This window comes from Rhinolophus ferrumequinum, chromosome 23, assembly GCF_004115265.2.
Source record: "Rhinolophus ferrumequinum isolate MPI-CBG mRhiFer1 chromosome 23, mRhiFer1_v1.p, whole genome shotgun sequence".
Lineage (NCBI taxonomy): Eukaryota > Metazoa > Chordata > Mammalia > Chiroptera > Rhinolophidae > Rhinolophus > Rhinolophus ferrumequinum.
The window spans coordinates 25,679,794-25,698,454 of record NC_046306.1 but is presented as its reverse complement, the minus strand read 5'-3'; the positions used below and the strand labels follow the sequence as shown (position 1 = coordinate 25,698,454).

At 55.9% G+C, this 18,661-nt stretch overlaps 1 protein-coding gene across 1 annotated transcript; it reads right to left on the bottom strand.

Annotated features, from left to right (window-relative positions):
- Positions 1-181: 181 nt before the first annotated feature.
- Positions 182-18,398, bottom strand: HSPA12B (heat shock protein family A (Hsp70) member 12B). Its single transcript, XM_033095444.1, has 13 exons — positions 18,256-18,398; positions 13,390-13,449; positions 11,459-11,556; positions 10,284-10,408; positions 7,591-7,777; positions 7,134-7,238; positions 6,710-6,826; positions 4,658-4,832; positions 3,698-3,784; positions 3,156-3,260; positions 2,804-3,062; positions 2,336-2,439; positions 182-1,705 (listed from the first exon to the last, which is right to left on the bottom strand). The coding sequence occupies exons 2-13, from the start codon at positions 13,430-13,432 to the stop codon at positions 1,044-1,046; spliced, it is 2,067 nt and encodes a 688-aa protein (XP_032951335.1). The 5' UTR covers positions 13,433-13,449; positions 18,256-18,398; the 3' UTR covers positions 182-1,043.
- Positions 18,399-18,661: the final 263 nt, after the last annotated feature.

The window sequence follows — 18,661 nt, the reverse complement described above, 5'->3', positions numbered from 1 at the left end:
CTGGGGGGGAGTTCTGTTTGGGATGCTTGAGAGGGAAACAACAGCACCCCCTTCTGGTCAGTTCCCAGCCCCCTCCACAGCTGAAAGCTTCCTCCCTTTCTGGAACCCAGGCCCCTTCCACTACACTACTGGGGTCCATCCCCTCTTGTGTGGTACCAGCAGGCTATGGCTCTACCTTGAACATAAATGCTTTATTGCCACCTTAGTGTTCTTGAGCAGGGAGGGCTGTTGCATGTCGTGGGCGGGCATAATGGCACACTTAAGTTGAGACCAGTCCTCATTGTTCTCTGTCCTCCCTACTGCCCCCTTTCTGTCGCTGGGATAGGGTTTGAGTGGATCATCTCTCCTGAAGGAAAGCCCATCCCCCAGCATGCTACCCCCACATCCCTTCATAAGTGCCTTCACCCTGTATGCTCACTAGCCTGCAGCTGCCCTGTCTACAGTTAACAGTCATACTTGGGTGGTCAGCACCAGGTCCAGGAAGGTCCTACTATCCATGTCCCTCTTGTGTCTGCTTCCAGTCATTTTTCTGTGGCACAGGGTTGCTCTGCCCGCCTGCCTGTGTGGGCTGAGCCCACAATCAGTGCACTGGCCCTTCAGTCCCAGATACTTCAGTTCATTTAAAACCACCTGCTACTGCCCCTCCTGTAGTGGCCTTGCTTGGCCTCTCCCTCCCAACTGCCTCCACCCCCACTCCCATCCCACCCCCAGTTCAGGCCAGGGCCCAATCTTTTGGTGCATGCTGCCTTCCGAGTCACGTGTTCCCTGTGTACGCCGAGTCTCCTTGACCTCAGTCCTTGGCAGGGCCCTTCAGCCTTACAGTCAGCGAACCAGGGCCCAATCCCAAAGCCAGAGTTTCTGGATCTGTCCCTATCCACCCACCTGCGACCTCATCTCCCCGGGCAGGGAAAGGGGTAAGGGGTTCTGACATCAGAACAAGGACGATTGTCCATCCCCCATCTTCCACCCCTACCGGCTCCCCAGAGCCCGGGACCAAAAGGCGGGGACGGGCAGAGTGGGGCTGACATCACGCCAGCGCGCCCTCAATTGGAAAGAAAGTCGATGGCAGCGCGCACTGAGCGATTGGTGCTGACGTCGACAGCAGTGACCTTAATCTCGGTGTCGCCAAATTGCATGGCGGCACGGATCTCACGGCGGCCGGCGGGCGCGCCCGCGGCGTCGGGGCCGCCGTCTGCAGGCGCAGGCTCCAGCTCCAGGCTCAGTGCGCCGCACTTGCGCACCCCGGGGTCGGTGATGAAGCTCGCGTCCTCAGCGGCGCAGCAGTACAGGTTGATGAGCACGCGCCGCTGGCCAGGGCGCGCCGGGCAGTAGCTGCGCCGCACCTCTTCGCCCAGGGCTACCGACTGCTCGGCCGCCACGAAGCGCTCGAAGACGTCGGTGCACCAGCGGCGGCCGTCTCGGACCAGCAGCTTGTCTGGCGGATGGCGCCCCGCCACGAAGCGGTTGAGCACGCCCACACCGTATGTGAGTGGCGAGCGGCGCACCCGCACCACGCCCGGCGCCTGCCCGAACAGCACCGCACCCTTGAGGATAGTGAGGCCCACGTCGTGCGGGACCACCACGCGCAGGCCGCGGGGACCCAGCGCCGTCTGCACCGCGTGCTGCAGCACCGCTGACTCGGCAAAGCCGCCCACCAGGAACAGTAGCTTCACGCCTTGTACCTCCGGCCGAGACAGCAGTGCCTCTACAGGATGGGGTGGACGGGCGGGTAAAGAGGATGGAAGGGGAAGACAGGGAGAGTGAGCCACTGAGGCCACCATTATGCCGCCACTGGCACCTCCCCTCCACCTGCCTTTGCCCTCCTGGCAATTAGAAACTAGCCATTTAAACTATAAAATGGTCGACCGGTTCTGATGAACAAAAACACTGAGCGCTTTCACTGAGGGCTCCTGGAGAGCCTCGTGGGCTCTGCCTCGCCAACACTACACCTCTCCCCCCCACCCCCGCCGTGGAGGGCCTGATACACATCCATACCTGCTAAATGCCTACTGCCTGCCGCGTGCAAGACATTGTGCTCACTCTCTAGATACTTCAGTTCATTTAAATCCGTGTGATAAGTTTTGTGAAACCAATACTAGCACCCCATTTTATAAATGGGGACACTGAGGCACTAGAGATTCTTTAACTTGGCAAGACTACACAGCATCCCTCCTAGTTCTTAATCCCCGACGCACTGCATCCTCCAGGTGTTCCAGATGATTCTGGGTCTCATTCCAGAGTGTGGATGTGTGGAGGTTTCCACGCAGTAATAGGGAGAGTTAGTCCCACATCTGGTGTTTATGTGGGGGTGGAGGACCAAGGCTCAGGTGCTCACCTATGTGCTGGATGATCCCGCTGACTGTGGGCTGAAAGAGCTCATTCATGGCCTCGCAAGACATCCTGAGCATCCCCTGTGAGGACCACTTCACGAAGTTCACGCTGTAGGCGAAGGGGGCACAGACCCATGGGTCAGGGTCCTGGGCACTGATGGCATGTTGTGTCATCCCAGCCCCTCTCTCAGGGGCTTTTGCCTGCTTCTGTTGCAGGCTTGAGGTCCCAAGGCGCATTGGCTGGTGTGTGTGTGTGTGTGTGTGTGTGTGGACGCGGGGAGGAGACAGACCTCCGCCCTCTCCCCCGAGGCCCACGATTCTCTTGCCCCTCCCCCTGCCGCCGAAGAAGCTGGCCTGACGTGCGCGAGTGGCGGATTAGGCACACTCCCATTGGCCCTTGGGACCCACACCCTTGTTTGTAGAGGCGTTCCCCATCTGCACACCCTGCTTGAGCCCGCGATGCCCCGGCCCACCTGCTCCTGCGCAGGGCAGTCTCCACGTTGTGGCCTCGCTGTTTGCGGTAGAAGTCGATGAAGGAGAAAGGCAGTGAGATGTTGAGCGCCCCGGCACGGTGCGGGCCTGCAGTGCGTTTGCGGGCCTCGAAGGCGATGGTTAGATCCACCCAGGCTGCTGGCCGTTGCCTTTTGAAGGTGGCAATGAAGTCCTCACCGAAGATGCGGCCCAGAAGCTGCTCGAAGGCCAGATCCACGCCCACCGCGCCATAGGGGCCGCCTGGGGTGGGGCAGGGAGCAAAGGGTACGTCAGGGCAGACCCCACTGCCAGGAGGCATTGGCGTGCTGGGTACCAAGGGCGCTGGCTACTCACCAGACGCCTTGTAGAGTTCCTTGAGGGTGCCATGGGGCTGTTCCAGCTGGTGCACCGTCAAGTCTACTGTGCCCCCGCCACAGTCGGCCACCACGTAGCGGTCTCCTGTGGTAGCCAGTGTGGACACACACACTTGAGGCCTGCCTCGCACCCTTAGCCCTGAGCCCTCTCCGGAGTCACCCAGCCTCTGGCCCTGCCCCCGGTGCCCAGCCCTGCTTGCGGTGGTGGGGGTGTGTGAGAGACTTCAGGTATTTGAACCTCAAGCCACCAGGTAGAGGCACAAGGTGTGTGTGTGGGGGGGGAAATGGTCCAGGGCTCTGCAACTCCATGGGAGGATAACCCCTGAGTGGAGTGATTTAGGGGCGTGGCTGAGAGAGGTGGGGGTGCAGGTGACTGAGGAGGCTGCCAGGTTAGGTACAGCGGATGGAGAAGGGAGGGCTTTCTAAGGGCTGGAGCCAACTTCATGATGTTCCCTTACCCCCATCAGTATATGGTATCCCGTAGGGCCCAAGACATATCCCGTCATCTCCCCGTCGCCCCACCTGCTTGCATCTCTGCCCACAACTCTCCGACCCCGGACTCCACCAGGAACGTGCGGCTGTGGCGGGACTTTCGCAGCTGCTCACGGGCTGGGGGGTCGAGGGACAGCCAGACAGTGAGGTTAGCAGGTGCCTCAGATACAACACTCAATCTCCATCCTCCTGCCAATGCTTTCCACGAGCACCTGGAGCAGCCAGTGCCCTGGAAACTGCCGCTCCACTCCTAACTGGGAGAGGGCAGTGCTGAACCCGAGTCCAGAGAAACCTGATAGGATAATCTCAGGTGCTGTAACCAACAGCCGAGGGGAAGCATTTCTGGCTGCAGAGCCTTCCCTTAATGCAGGAGGGCTCAGGCAGTGGCAAAATCTAGGTTAGAGGGTTTGAAGGAGCTGTGTGTGTGCTGAGGAGGTCTTAGGGGAATTCGGGAGCCCAGGACTTGGAACCTCTCCCAGTCATGGAGATAGCATGGGGGCGGAGGGTGGGGAACAAAGTTGACCTTGACTGTCTCAGTGCCTGGTCCCGGCAACAGGACCTTGGGGCTGATATGGGGGGGAGAGCTGATTCAGGGGCTGTTTAGGGGAAAACTCCCGAAGACCTCCTCCATCGGCTCAGAGTGGGGGCTGATGTCTCTTTTGTCAGTACCCAAGCACCACCCTCCCCGACCAGGGGAGGCTGTTTCCCTAGACCCCCAGACTCAGGGCTGGGCTGAGTACTACCCTCTTCAGACAGTGCGCCCCTAGGGCAGGGTAAAACTTCTGCCCTCAGACTGGGCTCTCCCAGATCAGGGCTGTGTCTCCTCCCTCAGACTGAACTCCACCTGGGATGTTTCTGCTCTCCAGTTTGGGCTCCTCCAGAATAGGGGGGCCTCCCCTTCATGCTGGACGTGGCTGAGCCTCTGGTCTCAGTGACCCTCTGACTCTCCAAGAGCGATTGCCTCCAAGCCCACCACTGGAGGGGGCTCACCTTGCCGGAAGCTGGAGTCAATGGAGCGGCGCCCACCCAGGCGCCCCCTGCCTGGGGCCCTGCTGCTCAGGTCTAGGAGCTGGTGCAGACGCAGCTTGCGGCAGTAGACAGAGGCGGCCTCAGGCTCCAGGGCGATGAGTAGTTGCTCTGCATTCGCTCTAGACACCAGGCCAGCCTGAGGATGGGTGGTGGGCAGGGCCAGAAGCACCACGGGCTGTCACACCTAAGACGGCACCCAGGGCAGGCAACTGGGGCCTGTGGGGCTCCTACCTCCTCCCTATCACACGCTACCCATGTTGCACAAATTTGGAGCTGTCTCACAGCCACTTTGTGACCAGGGGAGGGGTATGGCCATTGCCAAGGACACCATGGGGTTGCCCAGCAGGAAGAGACCCTAGACATAATAAAAATCTAGAGTACCTGGGATTTGCCCATCTGAGCTGCCCAAGGTGGCCCGGGCTGCAGCAAGTTCCCCTTCACAGGGTAGGGCTGGCCAGCTGGCCACTGGCTGAGGGTATTAGTGAGACTCCAGCATAGTATGTGTGGGGGGTGAGGCAGGGAGGGGGCATAATGGGCAGACCATCGATCAGAGGAGATCAGTGATCTCTTGGCTCACTGAACCCTCTTCCTCCACTGGGCTGGTGTCCAGACAGTAGCCACAGGCTTCCCCACTCCCAGAAGAACTTTGTTCCTGGGGAATCTAATGTAAGAGGAAGGAAACTCTTAACAGGGAAGTTTCAGGCACCAAAATAGGTCAGCTGTGGGGAGAAAAACACTTCGGATCTGTTACTTCCTGCATTAGGACAGGGGATCCCCATGGGAAGTACTTTACGGTTTTGTGGGTTTCCCTGGATTCTGAGCAGGTGGGGCATGGGGAAGGGTGGGTATTGAGACTTCCTGCCCAGGGCCAGCCCTTCCTGAGCAGGCAGCCAGGGAAGTGTGGGAGGAAGCAGGATGGGTAAACCAGCACTGGGAGGGGCACTATAGTGGTGGTGGGGGTTGTTCTGGCTGGGCACAGCTTTGCTTTCGTCATGGTCTCTGCAGGCAGATGCCCACTAGGCTCAGTGTTAGCTCCTTCTAGTGACAAGCATAGGCACCTAGGACATGCCTGGCCCACGGTGTCCTCCAAGGGGTCTATAGGCAAGCCCGAGATCCCTTTTGGAGGTCCAATGGTGTCCCCCAAGGCCCCAGAGGCAGGAACAAGCAATGAATTTGGCTCTGGAAGTCTGTGTCCCTCTTTCTCCCCACATCTTCACTGGAGAGGGGGGTGCCTGAGCTGCACCCATCCTTTCTCCAGACCTGTAAGTATTTCTTATGGTAGGAAAATCAGCAAACATTGGCCCAGATCACCTCCCTCCATAGTTTCATAGTCCTATTTCTTGTGCGCAAGAACTTACAGTGGCCATGGTGGTGGTGGTGTTCTTGAAAATATGGATGCAGGCTAAAATGGATGTTCTCGGTGCCCTGCCCAGCTACTGGGAGTGTTGGCTCACAGTTGCACCCTTCTCTGCAGAATTGCCCTCAGCCAAATGGGAACCACCTTGCTTGAAGAGGTCCCCCCGCCAACCTCAGCAACCAGTGACACACTGATATGGATGCACAAAAAGCTAGCCCCTTTACCTCACTAGCCAACTTCGCGGTACAATTTTCCCTCCAGAGCTCTCCATGGGATCAGGCTGAGGCTAGACTCCAGATGAGACCACATCCTTGCTCAGCTTTTTCTCCTGTCCTGCTTCCCTCACCCCCTTTCTCCTGAGAGCCCTTCTTCAGTAGACCAAAGCACAAGAATCCCCATCTTGGGCTCTGCTTCTGGGAAACCTGACTAGGACAGGTTAAGCTGGCCTGGGCTGTACCTGTGTCCCTCAGGCCTCTGTTCCTGCAGGCCCACCCACTCTCCTGGTGGCAACAACCCTCCAAAATGCTCAGCAGGGGAAGACTGGAGGTCTTTACACTATGAATCTGTGGTCCGAAGTAGTGGTGGGGTGAATGAGGATATGGGACCATCTGTGTGGCCCTCCAGAGCAATGTCCACTGCTCGCCTGTGGTCCTCACCAGGTAGGCAGCCTCCCGCATGAACTGTTTGGCGGGCTGTTTCCAGATGGCAGGCACCGTCAATACCCAGCGCACAGTGTCCTTTTCTGGCAGCGATGGGCATTGCTCCCTCAGCTCCTGGAGCAAGAGGGGACAGTGAGGAGAACGTCTGGCTTGTGTTAGGGGAGTGTCTTCAGCCATCTGTGGGAGCTGTTGAAACTAATCAAGCCTCAGGAAGGACTTCCCAGTAGAATTGGAAAAATCCTTAACATTCCCCCCTCCACCAACACCTGTATGGGCAGTACAGGCTGTACCAGACAGGAAGGCTGGGGACTGGAGAAGATGACATCTAACAGTGGCTGCCCGTAAGATGGGCAGGGGATGGATTGAGGGGAAAGGCTAGGTCTGGGGGGGATCCCCCGCCTGCAGGGATGGGGCAGTGTACCTGAAGCGCATGCTCCTTGAAGAAGCGCAGGGCATGGGCGAACACCTCCAGGGCAGGCATTTTCTTTCCATTTACTGCCTCCAGCTGGGTCTTCAAGGTGAGATCCTGGCAGGGACACGGGGTGACTCTGCAGGCGGCCATCGCTCTGCCCCCATTTCCGGACGACCTCTCTCTTAAAATCTCCCTATTTCCTGGTGCTTCCCTTCTTTGGCATCATCCCACTGTGGCTCGAATCTCACAATAGTTCTGTCCCCAGCCCCTCTTTACCTCCCCCCTCCTCTAACCTCACTCCTCCACCCGCTTCAATCTCCTCTTACTTCTAAGTTCCGCCCCCTTAGCCCCTCCTCCATCCCGCCCCTCCTCACCTTTTAACTTTGCCCACCTCCATTAACCCCGCCTCTCCCCTCCTGGCCCCGCCCCCTGGCTGGAGCCGGTCTTGAGCCACAATGTGACTCACAGTGGCGCTGTGGATTTTCATCTTGAACTTCTCGAAGTAGAGCCAGTCCCGCGCCTCCTCAGGGTCTAGATCGTGGTAGTAATCGCGGGCGGTGTAGCCAAAGCTGTGAAAGGCGCCCTCCGGAGTCAGCAGCAGGCAGGTGGGCGTCTTCTGGTGGGCCACACCTGGGTCCCCGCCCTCCCATTTCCTGCGGAGAGGAAGGGCTATCAGTGGGGTAAGCAGAAACCCTCCTTTGGTGGGTTGGTGATGGCTCTGGGATGAGGTGTGTGACCTTGGTAGGCCACTTAGCCTCCCCCAGTCTCAGTTTTCCCACCTGTAAAATGGGAATAATAATAGTACCTGCCTCTTAGGGTTTTGTGAAGATGGTGTTTGGCATCCACTTAAATCTCCATGGGTGCTGCTCTTGGGATCCTCCCTATCTATGGGACCAAAGGACCCATCCAACATTCTCAGCTCCCACTCCCACGAGGTATACCACTTGACTTGGCCTCCCTGCACCTTAACACACAGCAGCAAGCCATCATCCATCCATCTGCCTGGGTCTGGTTTTCTGGTGTGTCTCTCCAGCACCCTACCAGAGTCTTTCTCCCAGCCAGCTGGTTTGCCCTCCTCTAGGCCGTCTTCCTTCAAAGCATTCATGACATTCCAGTCTGGCCCACCTCAGCAGCTATGCTCCAGTTGATTGCACCTCTGGCAGATCCCCTCAAACCTGAATGAGATTCCAAACCTCCCTCCCCACAGGTGCATCTGGACCTTCACCCAGAACTTCCTGCCCAGTTCACTGGCCTGGGAAATCCTTCCTGTTCTTCCTCTTCCTTCCCTGGTGCCTTGACCCCTCTGTTCACCACTGCAGCCTTTTGGGGAAGGAACTGGGAATCCAGGCAGGAGGAACAGCATATACAAATGCTTAGAGGTGTGAAAGAGCAGGAGAACTAGCTGTAGGTTGGCTCAATATGAGCAAGAGAAAATACAGGAGTGTTAAGGACAGCTAAGGAAGAACATCAAATGCCATATCAGAATTCTATCTTGGTGGGTTTTAAGTTGGGGAGTGAAGAGGCCTGACATGGGGACAGACTGGAGGGGAGAGAGGCCGGACAAGAAAAACCACCCAGGTGAGAGAGGGTGGGGTTGAACTTAGGGCTGGTGGCCGTTGAGAGAAGTGGATGGGTACTCCAGAGATATTAGAGACAGAAATGACGGGACTTGGTGGCTGCCAGGGGTGGGGAGGGTTTGGGAGGAGGCCAGGATGTCCCCCAGTGACCTCTTATGACTATCACCTCCACATGATAGAGACAGTGTCCCTTCATGTGTCTTCGGCCCCAGCATGGCCTCAGCTGCTGACTCCTAGGGGGCTGTAAATGTCCAGCATCTTTGTGGCCTCATGTGGATGTGAAGGGAGCAGAAAAAGGGGAAGGACAGTCTGAGTTTACAAAGGTCAAGTCCTTGTATCTTTGTGGCAGTCATCCTTCTGTCTGTCTCTCCATCCACCCTTCCGTCTAGCCTCCCAGGCCCTGGGGAAACCCCCGATCTTCCATGCCAGTTTGGGCTGGGAACTTTGGAGTCTTCTATAGCTCCACCTACTGGTTGCAGCCCCACTAAAATACATTCCAAGGATCAGATCTGGAGGCCTGGAGGGAGTTGGAGTGTTCAAGGAAATGTTTTGTTTGCACATTTCTTTGAACATCAGAATGGATTTTTCGAACACCTCTTTCTGACAACGGTGTGATTTGTCAACTCAGTTAACCGTCTGATGCTTTACATCCTTGTTTTTCATTTGAGACACTGGACCCAGGAATTTGCCTCTAGGAATCTACCCCATAGAAATCCCAGCACAAGTTTTCAAGGAAGGAGGTTCATTGCAGCACTGTTTGTAATAGTGAAAAATTAGAGGAAACCACCCCCCCAAAAAAACTATCAGTAGAAGAACAGGTAAATTATGACACATCCTTACTGTGGAATACTATGCAACTGTTAAAAGAAAGTGGTAGCTCTATGTATTGACATGAAATGTCTACAAAATAGTGTTGAAAGTTTAAAATAAGGCGAATTGAGTGATATCCACTTTTAATTTAAAAAAACACATACATGTTGGGGTGGCCGGATGGCTCAGTTGGTTAGAGCGTGAGCTCTCAACAACAAGGTTGCCGGTTCAATTCCCACATGGGATGGTGGGCTGTGCCCCCTGCAACTAAAGATTGAAAACGGCGCCTGGACTTGGAGCTGAGCTGCACCCTCCACAACTAGACTGAAAGACAACTTGACTTGGAGCTGATGGGCCCTGGAGAAACACACTGTTCCCCAATATTCCCCAATAAAAATTTAAAAAATAAAAAGAATAAGTTTAAAAAAAACCCCACATATATATATGCATATGTTGTGTGTGTCTGTGTGTATACAAGCCCAGAAAGAGATGTGTTTATTTTATTGTATGTTTATCTGAATACATTTTTTAAAAGTTAAAAATAGAGCCCAACATCTCCTGCAGAGTACAGGGAGCTGCTCCAGTTGAGGCTGGGGACCCAGGTATGGGGCCATCCTCAAACTTCTTGTCTCAGCAGGGAGCCCAGACTAGGGGTGGAAGGAGCTCTGAGCGTACCCCATGTCTCCTCAGTGACAGTACTTCTGGGACCAGGCCCATCCCAGGGTGTGAGGACAACTGCCCTAGCCCCACCGCCCAGCCCAGCTGCCCTCACCTCATCATGTGGATGGCCTCGGGGTCACTGGCAAAGCTGAAGGCATAGCCACTGGATGTGGTGCCGAAGTCGATGGCCACTACCACGGAGAATGGGGCCTGCTGAGGGGCTCGGGCCTCAGGCTTCTGCAAGTACAAGACCAAGAATCAGGGAGCAGCCCAAGGGCCAGGCTCACTGCACATGGGAGCCCTGCCCGTCCCCTGGCTGTGGTCCAGACAGCCCTGGTCCCCCCGCCCCCCCCCCCCCCCCGCCACCTGCCTGCCTGGGCTCCCCTCCCTTCCCAGGCTCCAGGCTGAGCCCTGGAGATGCCAACTGCCTCTCAGATAGCCCTGTGCAGCTTTTGGCTCAAGTTCCTGCTTTCTTGCTTCTGGTTCTCTGCCCACTTCTGTCTGCACTGCCTGTGCCCCACCCCCATCTCACACCATCTCACAGCTGGGGCCAGCTGGGAGCAATTATGCTCCTCCTGGCAGCTTCATAGCACATGGACCTGTGTATGTTTGACCCTCTTGATCTTTGTGGCCACAGCAACACAACCAGACTGTTAGTTTTGTGGCAGAGAAGAGAGGTCCAATGCAAGTGCCCAGAAGGGTCCCTACCTTCTCCCAGACCAGGCCCGGTCTCCCTGGAGAACAAGGGGGTTACTAGGCTGAATCACTAGAGTGAGGCTATCTGGGGTGGGGTGACCTAGGGAGCTTAGGGGAGGGTTATGTCCAAGATACTTCAAGCTAGTAATTTCCAAACTATTTTTTAGCAACGTATCTCTTCTTCCCTGTATATAACTTGTATTCAGGTGGGGCTGTAGTTGACAGAAGGGGGAGCAACTCTGGGAGGCCCAGTGCTTTGAGGACCCTAAAAATCGATATGTTCAGAAGTATACCTGCCCCAAGCTGGCTAGCTACAACGGCTCCTGTTTGTCTCCTGTAAGGGTGGTGTTTGGGAGGTAGTACGTGGAACTCACCTCATTAGAATTGTTACCCCTGTTGTCCAAGGTCACCTAAGGTTAACCCTTCTGCGGGGCGGCATGACTGGAGTGTGCTGGGACAGAGGCAGGGTGGCACTCTCAGCACAGATCAGGCCCTGCCAGGGTTCTGCCAGACACCAGGCCTCGTTCACTGAAGCACCACCCCCTCCATGCCACCCAGGCCACCCACCACCCAGATCCCTACTCGGCTTACTGGAGACTGCGAGGGTGTGAGAGGGGCAATGCCACAGCTCTCCTGGGTCCTTGGGGAGCCGGGTGGGCTGGGAACGGGGGACCGCTCTGGGCTGGAGCCTGCAAAGAGAGGGCAAATCACTGTGGCACAGTCAGGGTAGGGGGCTGGTGGCTGGGCCCCAGGCCTGGGAAGCTCTCCCATCAGTCCTGGCTGGGCTAAGGCAAGGGGTGCCCTGCTGAGGAAGGGGGATTAACTGGGTGGGTGGGGATGAAGGATGTGACTGAGGCAGGGGCAGGCTGAGGGCCTGTCGTCAGTTAGAGGCAACCATCTCTGGAGGATAACCTATGCCTCTCCTGGGACGCCTGTCAGTCTCCCCCAGCACCTCTCAAACAAAGCAGTGGAGGGGAGAGACAGAGTGTTGTGGGGGCCAGGGAGACTGAATCCAGAGACAGAAGGGCAGAAGAAATGGGGCAGGTAAGCTCCTGGGGTGGGGTGGAGGGTGGAGAAACCAGAAAAGGTGGGGGAACTATAGACCTAACTGCTCCCCGCTCCCTAGAGTTCAGCCACATGGTTCTAATCAGAACCTGAGGGGGTAGCCCCCCTCCCTTCCCCACCAAGGGCCAAGGACAGGCCCAGCTGGCTGCCTGGTGAGGATCAAGGTGGAGCAGCACCTCCCCCAGCCTAGCCCTGAGCTGAGGGTGTCCACAATACTAGGCAGTTGGGTCCCAAGGCTCCCCTACTACACACACACACACACACACACACACACACACAATATACATACATCTATCTGCAGCCAGCATTGGCGGGGCAGGAGGCCCAACTGAGATCCTCTCACAGGCCCAGGACTGAGCTGGACCTTTGGTGGGAGGAAGCAGGGCAGCCCCCGGAAAGCAGCCTAAAGCCTGGTTTGGAGACTCAGGCAGCTCAGGGGACTGCCTGGCTAGATATCCCCCAGGTGTGGGCTGGTGGCCTGTCACCACCACACTCGCTTTTGCTAAGGCCCCTGTGAGGGAGACTAGGGTTACCCTGAGATTCACACACGGGGACTGGGAGGCTGATGGAGTCTGGTGTGAAAAACCATGGACAAAGCAAACTGGTCTGTCCGGCTGCAGACTGAACCAGGGCCAGAGCCTATGCTCCCTCAGTGTCTGCCCTGCCCTGTGGCCCTAACAGCTCCCAGCCCTTCCTGACCTTGGGGTCACATGTGAGGGCCCAGCTATGAGGGGGACTCCAGAAAGTGCCTAGACAGGGCTGGAGTCTGTCTTGAGTGCTGGAGGGGCAAGGACATGACAGTCACACCCCCAGGGCTCCCTTTTCTCAGGCAACCATCGTGGGCTTGGGCCCTGCCACCAGCTCCAGTTTGAGGGGCCAAGTTTCTGTGGCTTGAGCCTGGGAAGGGAGGCAGGAAGGAAGGCCCGGCCCGCCAGGTCTTTGTGAGTGGACTTCCTGAGGAGTGTCCCTCCTGCCTCCCGGCCTCCCACCCCTACAGAGAACCCGGAGCCTGCTTCCAGATCAGGCCACTGGCAGATGCACAGGCACACACACACAGAATTCTGAGCACACAGACCCACCTGCAGACATATACACTCTCATACGAGGCCCTGTGCACAGACCTGCCCACAAGCAAACAGACACATACACACACACTCACAGTATGTCCTGCGCACACAGACCTGTTCTGCACACACACACTAATAGACATGCAGGGGGTCCTGTGAATGGATATGTTCTGTACGCACATGTGCACCTACACTCACATACAGTCTTGTATGCACCAATCCTCCCTTCATGCACATGCACGTGCGTGCAAGCGCACACCACACACACACACACACACACACACACACTCAGGAACTTCTCTGGGAAAGGCGCCCGTGGACAGCTTGGGGTGAATCTCAGTGCCGGGGCAAGTGGAATGATGGCTCGGTGCCGAGATAAGGGGGTCTTACCGATGTACAGTCCCTGCACGCCCAGCTCCGGGACAGCTAGCATCTTTGCAGGCCCTGTGGCTGTGAACAGGAACAGACAAGCAGAATGGCATTTATTTGTTCCTTTGTTCCCTCATTGAATGTTTATTTATTTTATTTATTTACTTTTGGCTGGAGTGCTCTGAAGCAAATCCCAGATATTATATTGTTTCACCTATAAATTCTTCAGTGTCTCTCCAACAGATAAAGACCTAAAAAAACCCAAAAAACGTCGCCACAACACCATTATCGTGTGTAACAAAATTAATAGTAATTCTTTAATCTCATCTAATGCTCAGTCGCACAGGTCCAGCTTGTCTCAAAAAGGTATTAACAGTTGCTTTGTTGGATGCTCCTCAATGTTTTCAGTGCCCACTCTGTGCCAGACGCTGGGGGCCGTTAGAGATCCAGAGACACTGTCCCTGCCCCGGGGGCCCACAGCCTAGTGGGAAAGCTGATTATAACCAGATAATCACCCAAGTGAATTTGAGATTCCAAAGGATGCTTTCAAAGTCACTGCTGGATACAAGTGGGGCAGAAAGGGGAGCATGGTAAGGCTGCAGAAAGGGGCTGGCTGCAGGCAGGTCCCTGTGGACCCTATTTTAGATTTGGTTTTACATGAAGGACAACTGCAAATCTTGAAAGGTTTGAAGTGGTGGAGTGGAGGTGGGGGCATGACTAAATTTTCATTTTCAAAAGTCCCTCTGGCTGCACAGGGGGCGTGTGGCTTAGAGTGGGGCAACGTGGAAGCAGAAGCTCAATGGCTGTGTGTCTTGAGACTTGTTAGAGGTTAAAACCAACAGGGCTGATGGAGGATGCCTGGATTGGACATGGGGGATGAGGAAGAAGGTGTCAAGGATGTCATTATCTGATTCAGGCTAGGAGATGGATGATGAGATGAAGAATACTGGAGAAGGGTAAGCTGGCAGGGAGAAAGGGGCAATGTTCTAAGTGCAGTTCTGAAACTGCTGAAAGGACAGAGCAAGGAGCTAGAGGATATACGATCTAGAAGTCAGGGAGAAGCTGAAGTGCAGATGTGTATTTGGGGGTCATTGTCATGCGAGGATTGGCAGAGAGGAGAGTGGGAGAAAGGAAGTGAGGAGAACCTGCACACAAATGTGGATTAGTGGAAAGTGGGCTAGCTGAGGAGACCGAGATGCCTGCTATGGTTTCATGAAGATCTTGGTAAGAGAAAGGCGTGAGGCTAAATGCCTCTAGAGGTGGTTAGATGAGACTGGAAACACCTGTATGAATGGCCCAGGGATGCATTTTGGTGGAATGATGGAAACGGGGTGGGAGGCAGGTAAGCCTAGGTGAGGAGCAAACAGAGGGTAAGAGAGTGGGGCCAGCTAGCTCTTCCAGAAAGATGGCTGGGATCAGGAGCTGATACGCAGGCAATCACTGAAGGAACTTAAAGCTTGAGGAGGGGAGGGAGGGTTTTCTTTTCTAAGATGGGAGGAACTTGAACTTGTGTTGGTGAAGTTCTGCGGCCCAGGCTAGAGGCACAGTCCTACAGGTCATCAACAGCTCCGTTACTCAGTGTGGTCTCAGGACAGCAGCATTGGATCCTCTGGGAGCTTGTTAGAAATGCAGAGCCTTAGGCCCTGCCTCGGACCTGCTGAGTCAGAACTTGCATTTTAACAAGATCCCCAGTGGGTTGGTGCACATTCAAGTTTGAGAAGTGTGCTCAACTGTCCTTGGGCCAGTCTTCGGATCCCCAATGCCACTGTCCTCAGTGCGCATGGCGGTCCCTCTAAACAAAACTGGGGGCTGCCCTGAGCCTACTCCCTCTCTGTAGTCAGTGGACTGATCAGGATGTTTTGCTAACAGAACGCAGGCAGAACACACCCATGTACACACCCTTGCTCTCTCACAGTTCACACAACACAGTCCTGTCATGCACAGACACCCATACATGTCCAGGATACCCCTGCAAGGCCAGCACCACGAAGATTTCCAGACACACTCAATCTTGCTGTCATCAGAGGTACACAGTTGGATGCCCAGGAATCAGAATCGTGGGAAAGATAGGGCCTGGTCGTTGGCACTCATAGAGCAGCTAGCTGGGTGACACTGAGAAAAGGAAAAGCAAATAGAGAAGGTGGGTATGGGTCTTGAGATCCAGGGACAGGAGCCCAGCTCAGGGTGATGGAGGGCGTGCTGGAGCTGGTTCCCACCAGCGGGCAAGAACTGATTCTGTGCATCTCTTCCCTTCTGAACTCACTGATATCACATTGGCAGCTTTCAATCAGCCATGGTGGGAGCATTTACACCACAGAAATTGGCAAACACTACAAAATGGCGTTTTGTCCCTCTTGTAGAATTGACTGTAAAATATTTACCCGCACAGGTTGGATCAAGGCCACAAGGGGGAGGCTGGCAGCCCTGTTTGTACATTGTTTCAATTCTTCAGCAAAAACTTATTGAGCATTTCTTTGTGTGGGGTTCTTAGCTAAGTGCTGGGGAAACACTGTTGAAGGAATGAATGGATTTTTTGGACCAAGTCTCTTACGTCTGGAGGAGAAACAATCTAGAACCACCAGGAAAAAAAGAGTCAGGAATCATCACTCTAAACTAGATTCCACATCCACACCGGGTGCCTGTAATCTCCCCAGCTGTCTGAAGCTGGTTCAGTTACCTGCCATCTCTGAGTGTGTGATTCACGGAGTGCCCTCCACTGGGGTCTCAGGACTGGCAAGGGCTTGTTATGGCACTTGATTGGCATGCATTCTGTTGCCTGTCTGTGCCTCAGTGCCTTTCCTGCAAAATGGGTCACACAAAGGACTTATGAGGATCAAGTCCAGGTAAAAAAAGGTTGTTGATAAAGGCAGGGAGTTGGACAGATGTGCGCAGTGTTCTTTCCCTTCGTGTTGTGGATTCTGAATTTTCTTTCGTTAGAAGATTTTGGTCTTATTGAGAGTTTTATTCTAGTCATTCTTCATTCTTTAGGGAGGGCAGGACGACTAGAATGAATTTGTTAAAGAAAGAGGATCCTGCTGATTCCTTGATAGGTGGAGGTAAAAGGGGCGTAGCAGCCCCCTCTGTCTTTGGGACTTCCTTCACCATGCACACACACCCAGAAACATTTAAGGAGCGTGCTGATCCTGGGGCTCAGGACAACCTCAGCTCCCAAAAATTACGTCTTGGGCAGAGTCCACGGTTGGAAACGGCAGGAGACAGATCCTGCCGCAGGGGCCCACTAATTTCAGACTGCTAATGCTTATGGGTTTGAGAATAATTGGGTGGGGTAGTTTGATTTACACAGAAAGTAACTTCATTTCCTGGCTATAAGCGCTGGCTAAATTCTGGCTCCAGCCTGACCCCGACCCTACCCACAGACAGATCCTTAACCCTGCCCATGGACTGATCCCTATTCTCGCCCACGGACTGAGGACCCCTAGCCTTTGACCTTATATCAACCTCTAATCTTCAGTTTCACCCTGACTCCTGGAACTGACTTCTACCCAACAGGCCTGGGACCAGGACAGGGTGTGGCTGAGTCGGGACTTGGAGATCCCCATCCCAGATGCCCCCAGACTCACAAAAGCCTAGGGTTTCTTGCCTTTTGGAGAGAATGCTCTGAAGATCTCTTCCTGGGGTGGGGGTGTTAAAGCTGGGTACTTATGCACTCCCACCCCCCACATACTGGGGGCAAGGGGTGTTGCTGGATTTCAGGGCTCTGCACATACCTGTCCTCTGCCTGTGAGGACAAAGAACCCACCCAGATCTTTACATTTCCCCTCTCTCCCCCATAGGCTGTCTTACACTAGGACCCAGCCTCTCCCACCCACTGCTCTCTGCTCAGCATGCTGCTGGCACTTTAATGGAACTCTGTCAGCAGGCAAAGGGAGGCCACACGCTTTCATCCAAGCCAGAGATTGAGCCGACCGACCGGGCCCGAAGGGACAGATCAGAAATCCCAAAGGGCTGCTTCAGTCTGTCTCTGGAGAGAAGTCCCCCAGGAGAGGGACCAGTGGGAAGCTGCAGGGTGGGAGGCTGGGGCAAGGGTGACAGAAATGGCCTCCTGAGGCCCCTCCTGTCCTTAACTTTCCTTTCCATACATCCTGCCCCACCTCGGTGGGTCCTCATCATGGAAGCAGCCAGTTCATAAACAACCTCTGTCCCACACAGCCCAGGCCCTGATGCCCCTCCCATCCTCTGTCCACTGGTTTCCCCATCACCTCCCTATATTCTGGGGCTCCAGGGCTGCCTTTGCTCTCATAAGGAGTCCATATTTTAGAGCTTACTCCCAGTCTTTCTTCCCCACACAAGTTTGCTTCACAGGCAGGTTCCACTGCCCTGCAGGGAGCCCAGACCCCACCCCACCTGGACCCCCAAGCTGGCTTCACAGAGAGAAACCAGAGTTCCCTAGTCACAGGCTAGTTCAGTCTGAAACTGGCATCCTGGCCACCCAGTCACTCTAGAACTTCCAGGACCACAGACCCTGGGACCCCCACCCAAGACGCCTCCCAAACACACACACACTTAATCCCTAGGTACTGTGTCCTCCACAAATTGGCCCCCTGGAGCAGTCCTCAGGCCCACAACAGCCCTGCCGTCCCACGGCACAGGAGTCTCTCCGGCACCCCCACCCTCCGCAGAGCATGTGTGGGGTCCCAAAGCCCGGATGGGAGCCCATAATCGCTGCCCCAATTTCCTTCCTGAACCAGCAGCCCCCGCTGGAGAGAGGGGCTTGCAAATCTGTCCCTAACCAGCCCCCGCCCTCTCCCGGGCTCAGGAAGTTTGTGGTGGTGTCTCAGCCGACAGCCCAGGACCCAGGACTGGATGGCTAACCTCGGCGCCTTTCTCCTCTCTGGGAGCCCAGCAGCCCCTCGCCCCAGAACTCACCTCAGCCCTCCCGACAGCGCGACCTCTGTGTGGCCACCTTGATCGCGGCCCGCAGCCGGTGGCCGTGCCCTGAGCGGTGGCCGCAGCCCTCGACGTGCGCCCAGCCCCGCGCCGTGCGCCCGCCGCCCCGCACCGCCCACCCCGCCCGCCGCCCCCTCCCCCAGGCCGGATGGCCGCGCCGGCTGCGCCACCGGGTGGGCCCGCGCTCCCAGCCCAGATGTGCGAGGCCGGGGCGGGGCCTGCCTGCTCGGGGCCTCCACCGAGGGGCCCAGCTTGGCCCAGCGTCCAGGGCCCCTCCCTGCGCCCCTCCTTTGCCTGGCGGCCGGGCAGCCCCCACTGCGCCTCCCCGCTCCGCAGCAGGCCGTGGGGGTGGAGGGGTGGCTGGGGAGGTGGGGGAGAAGGGTGA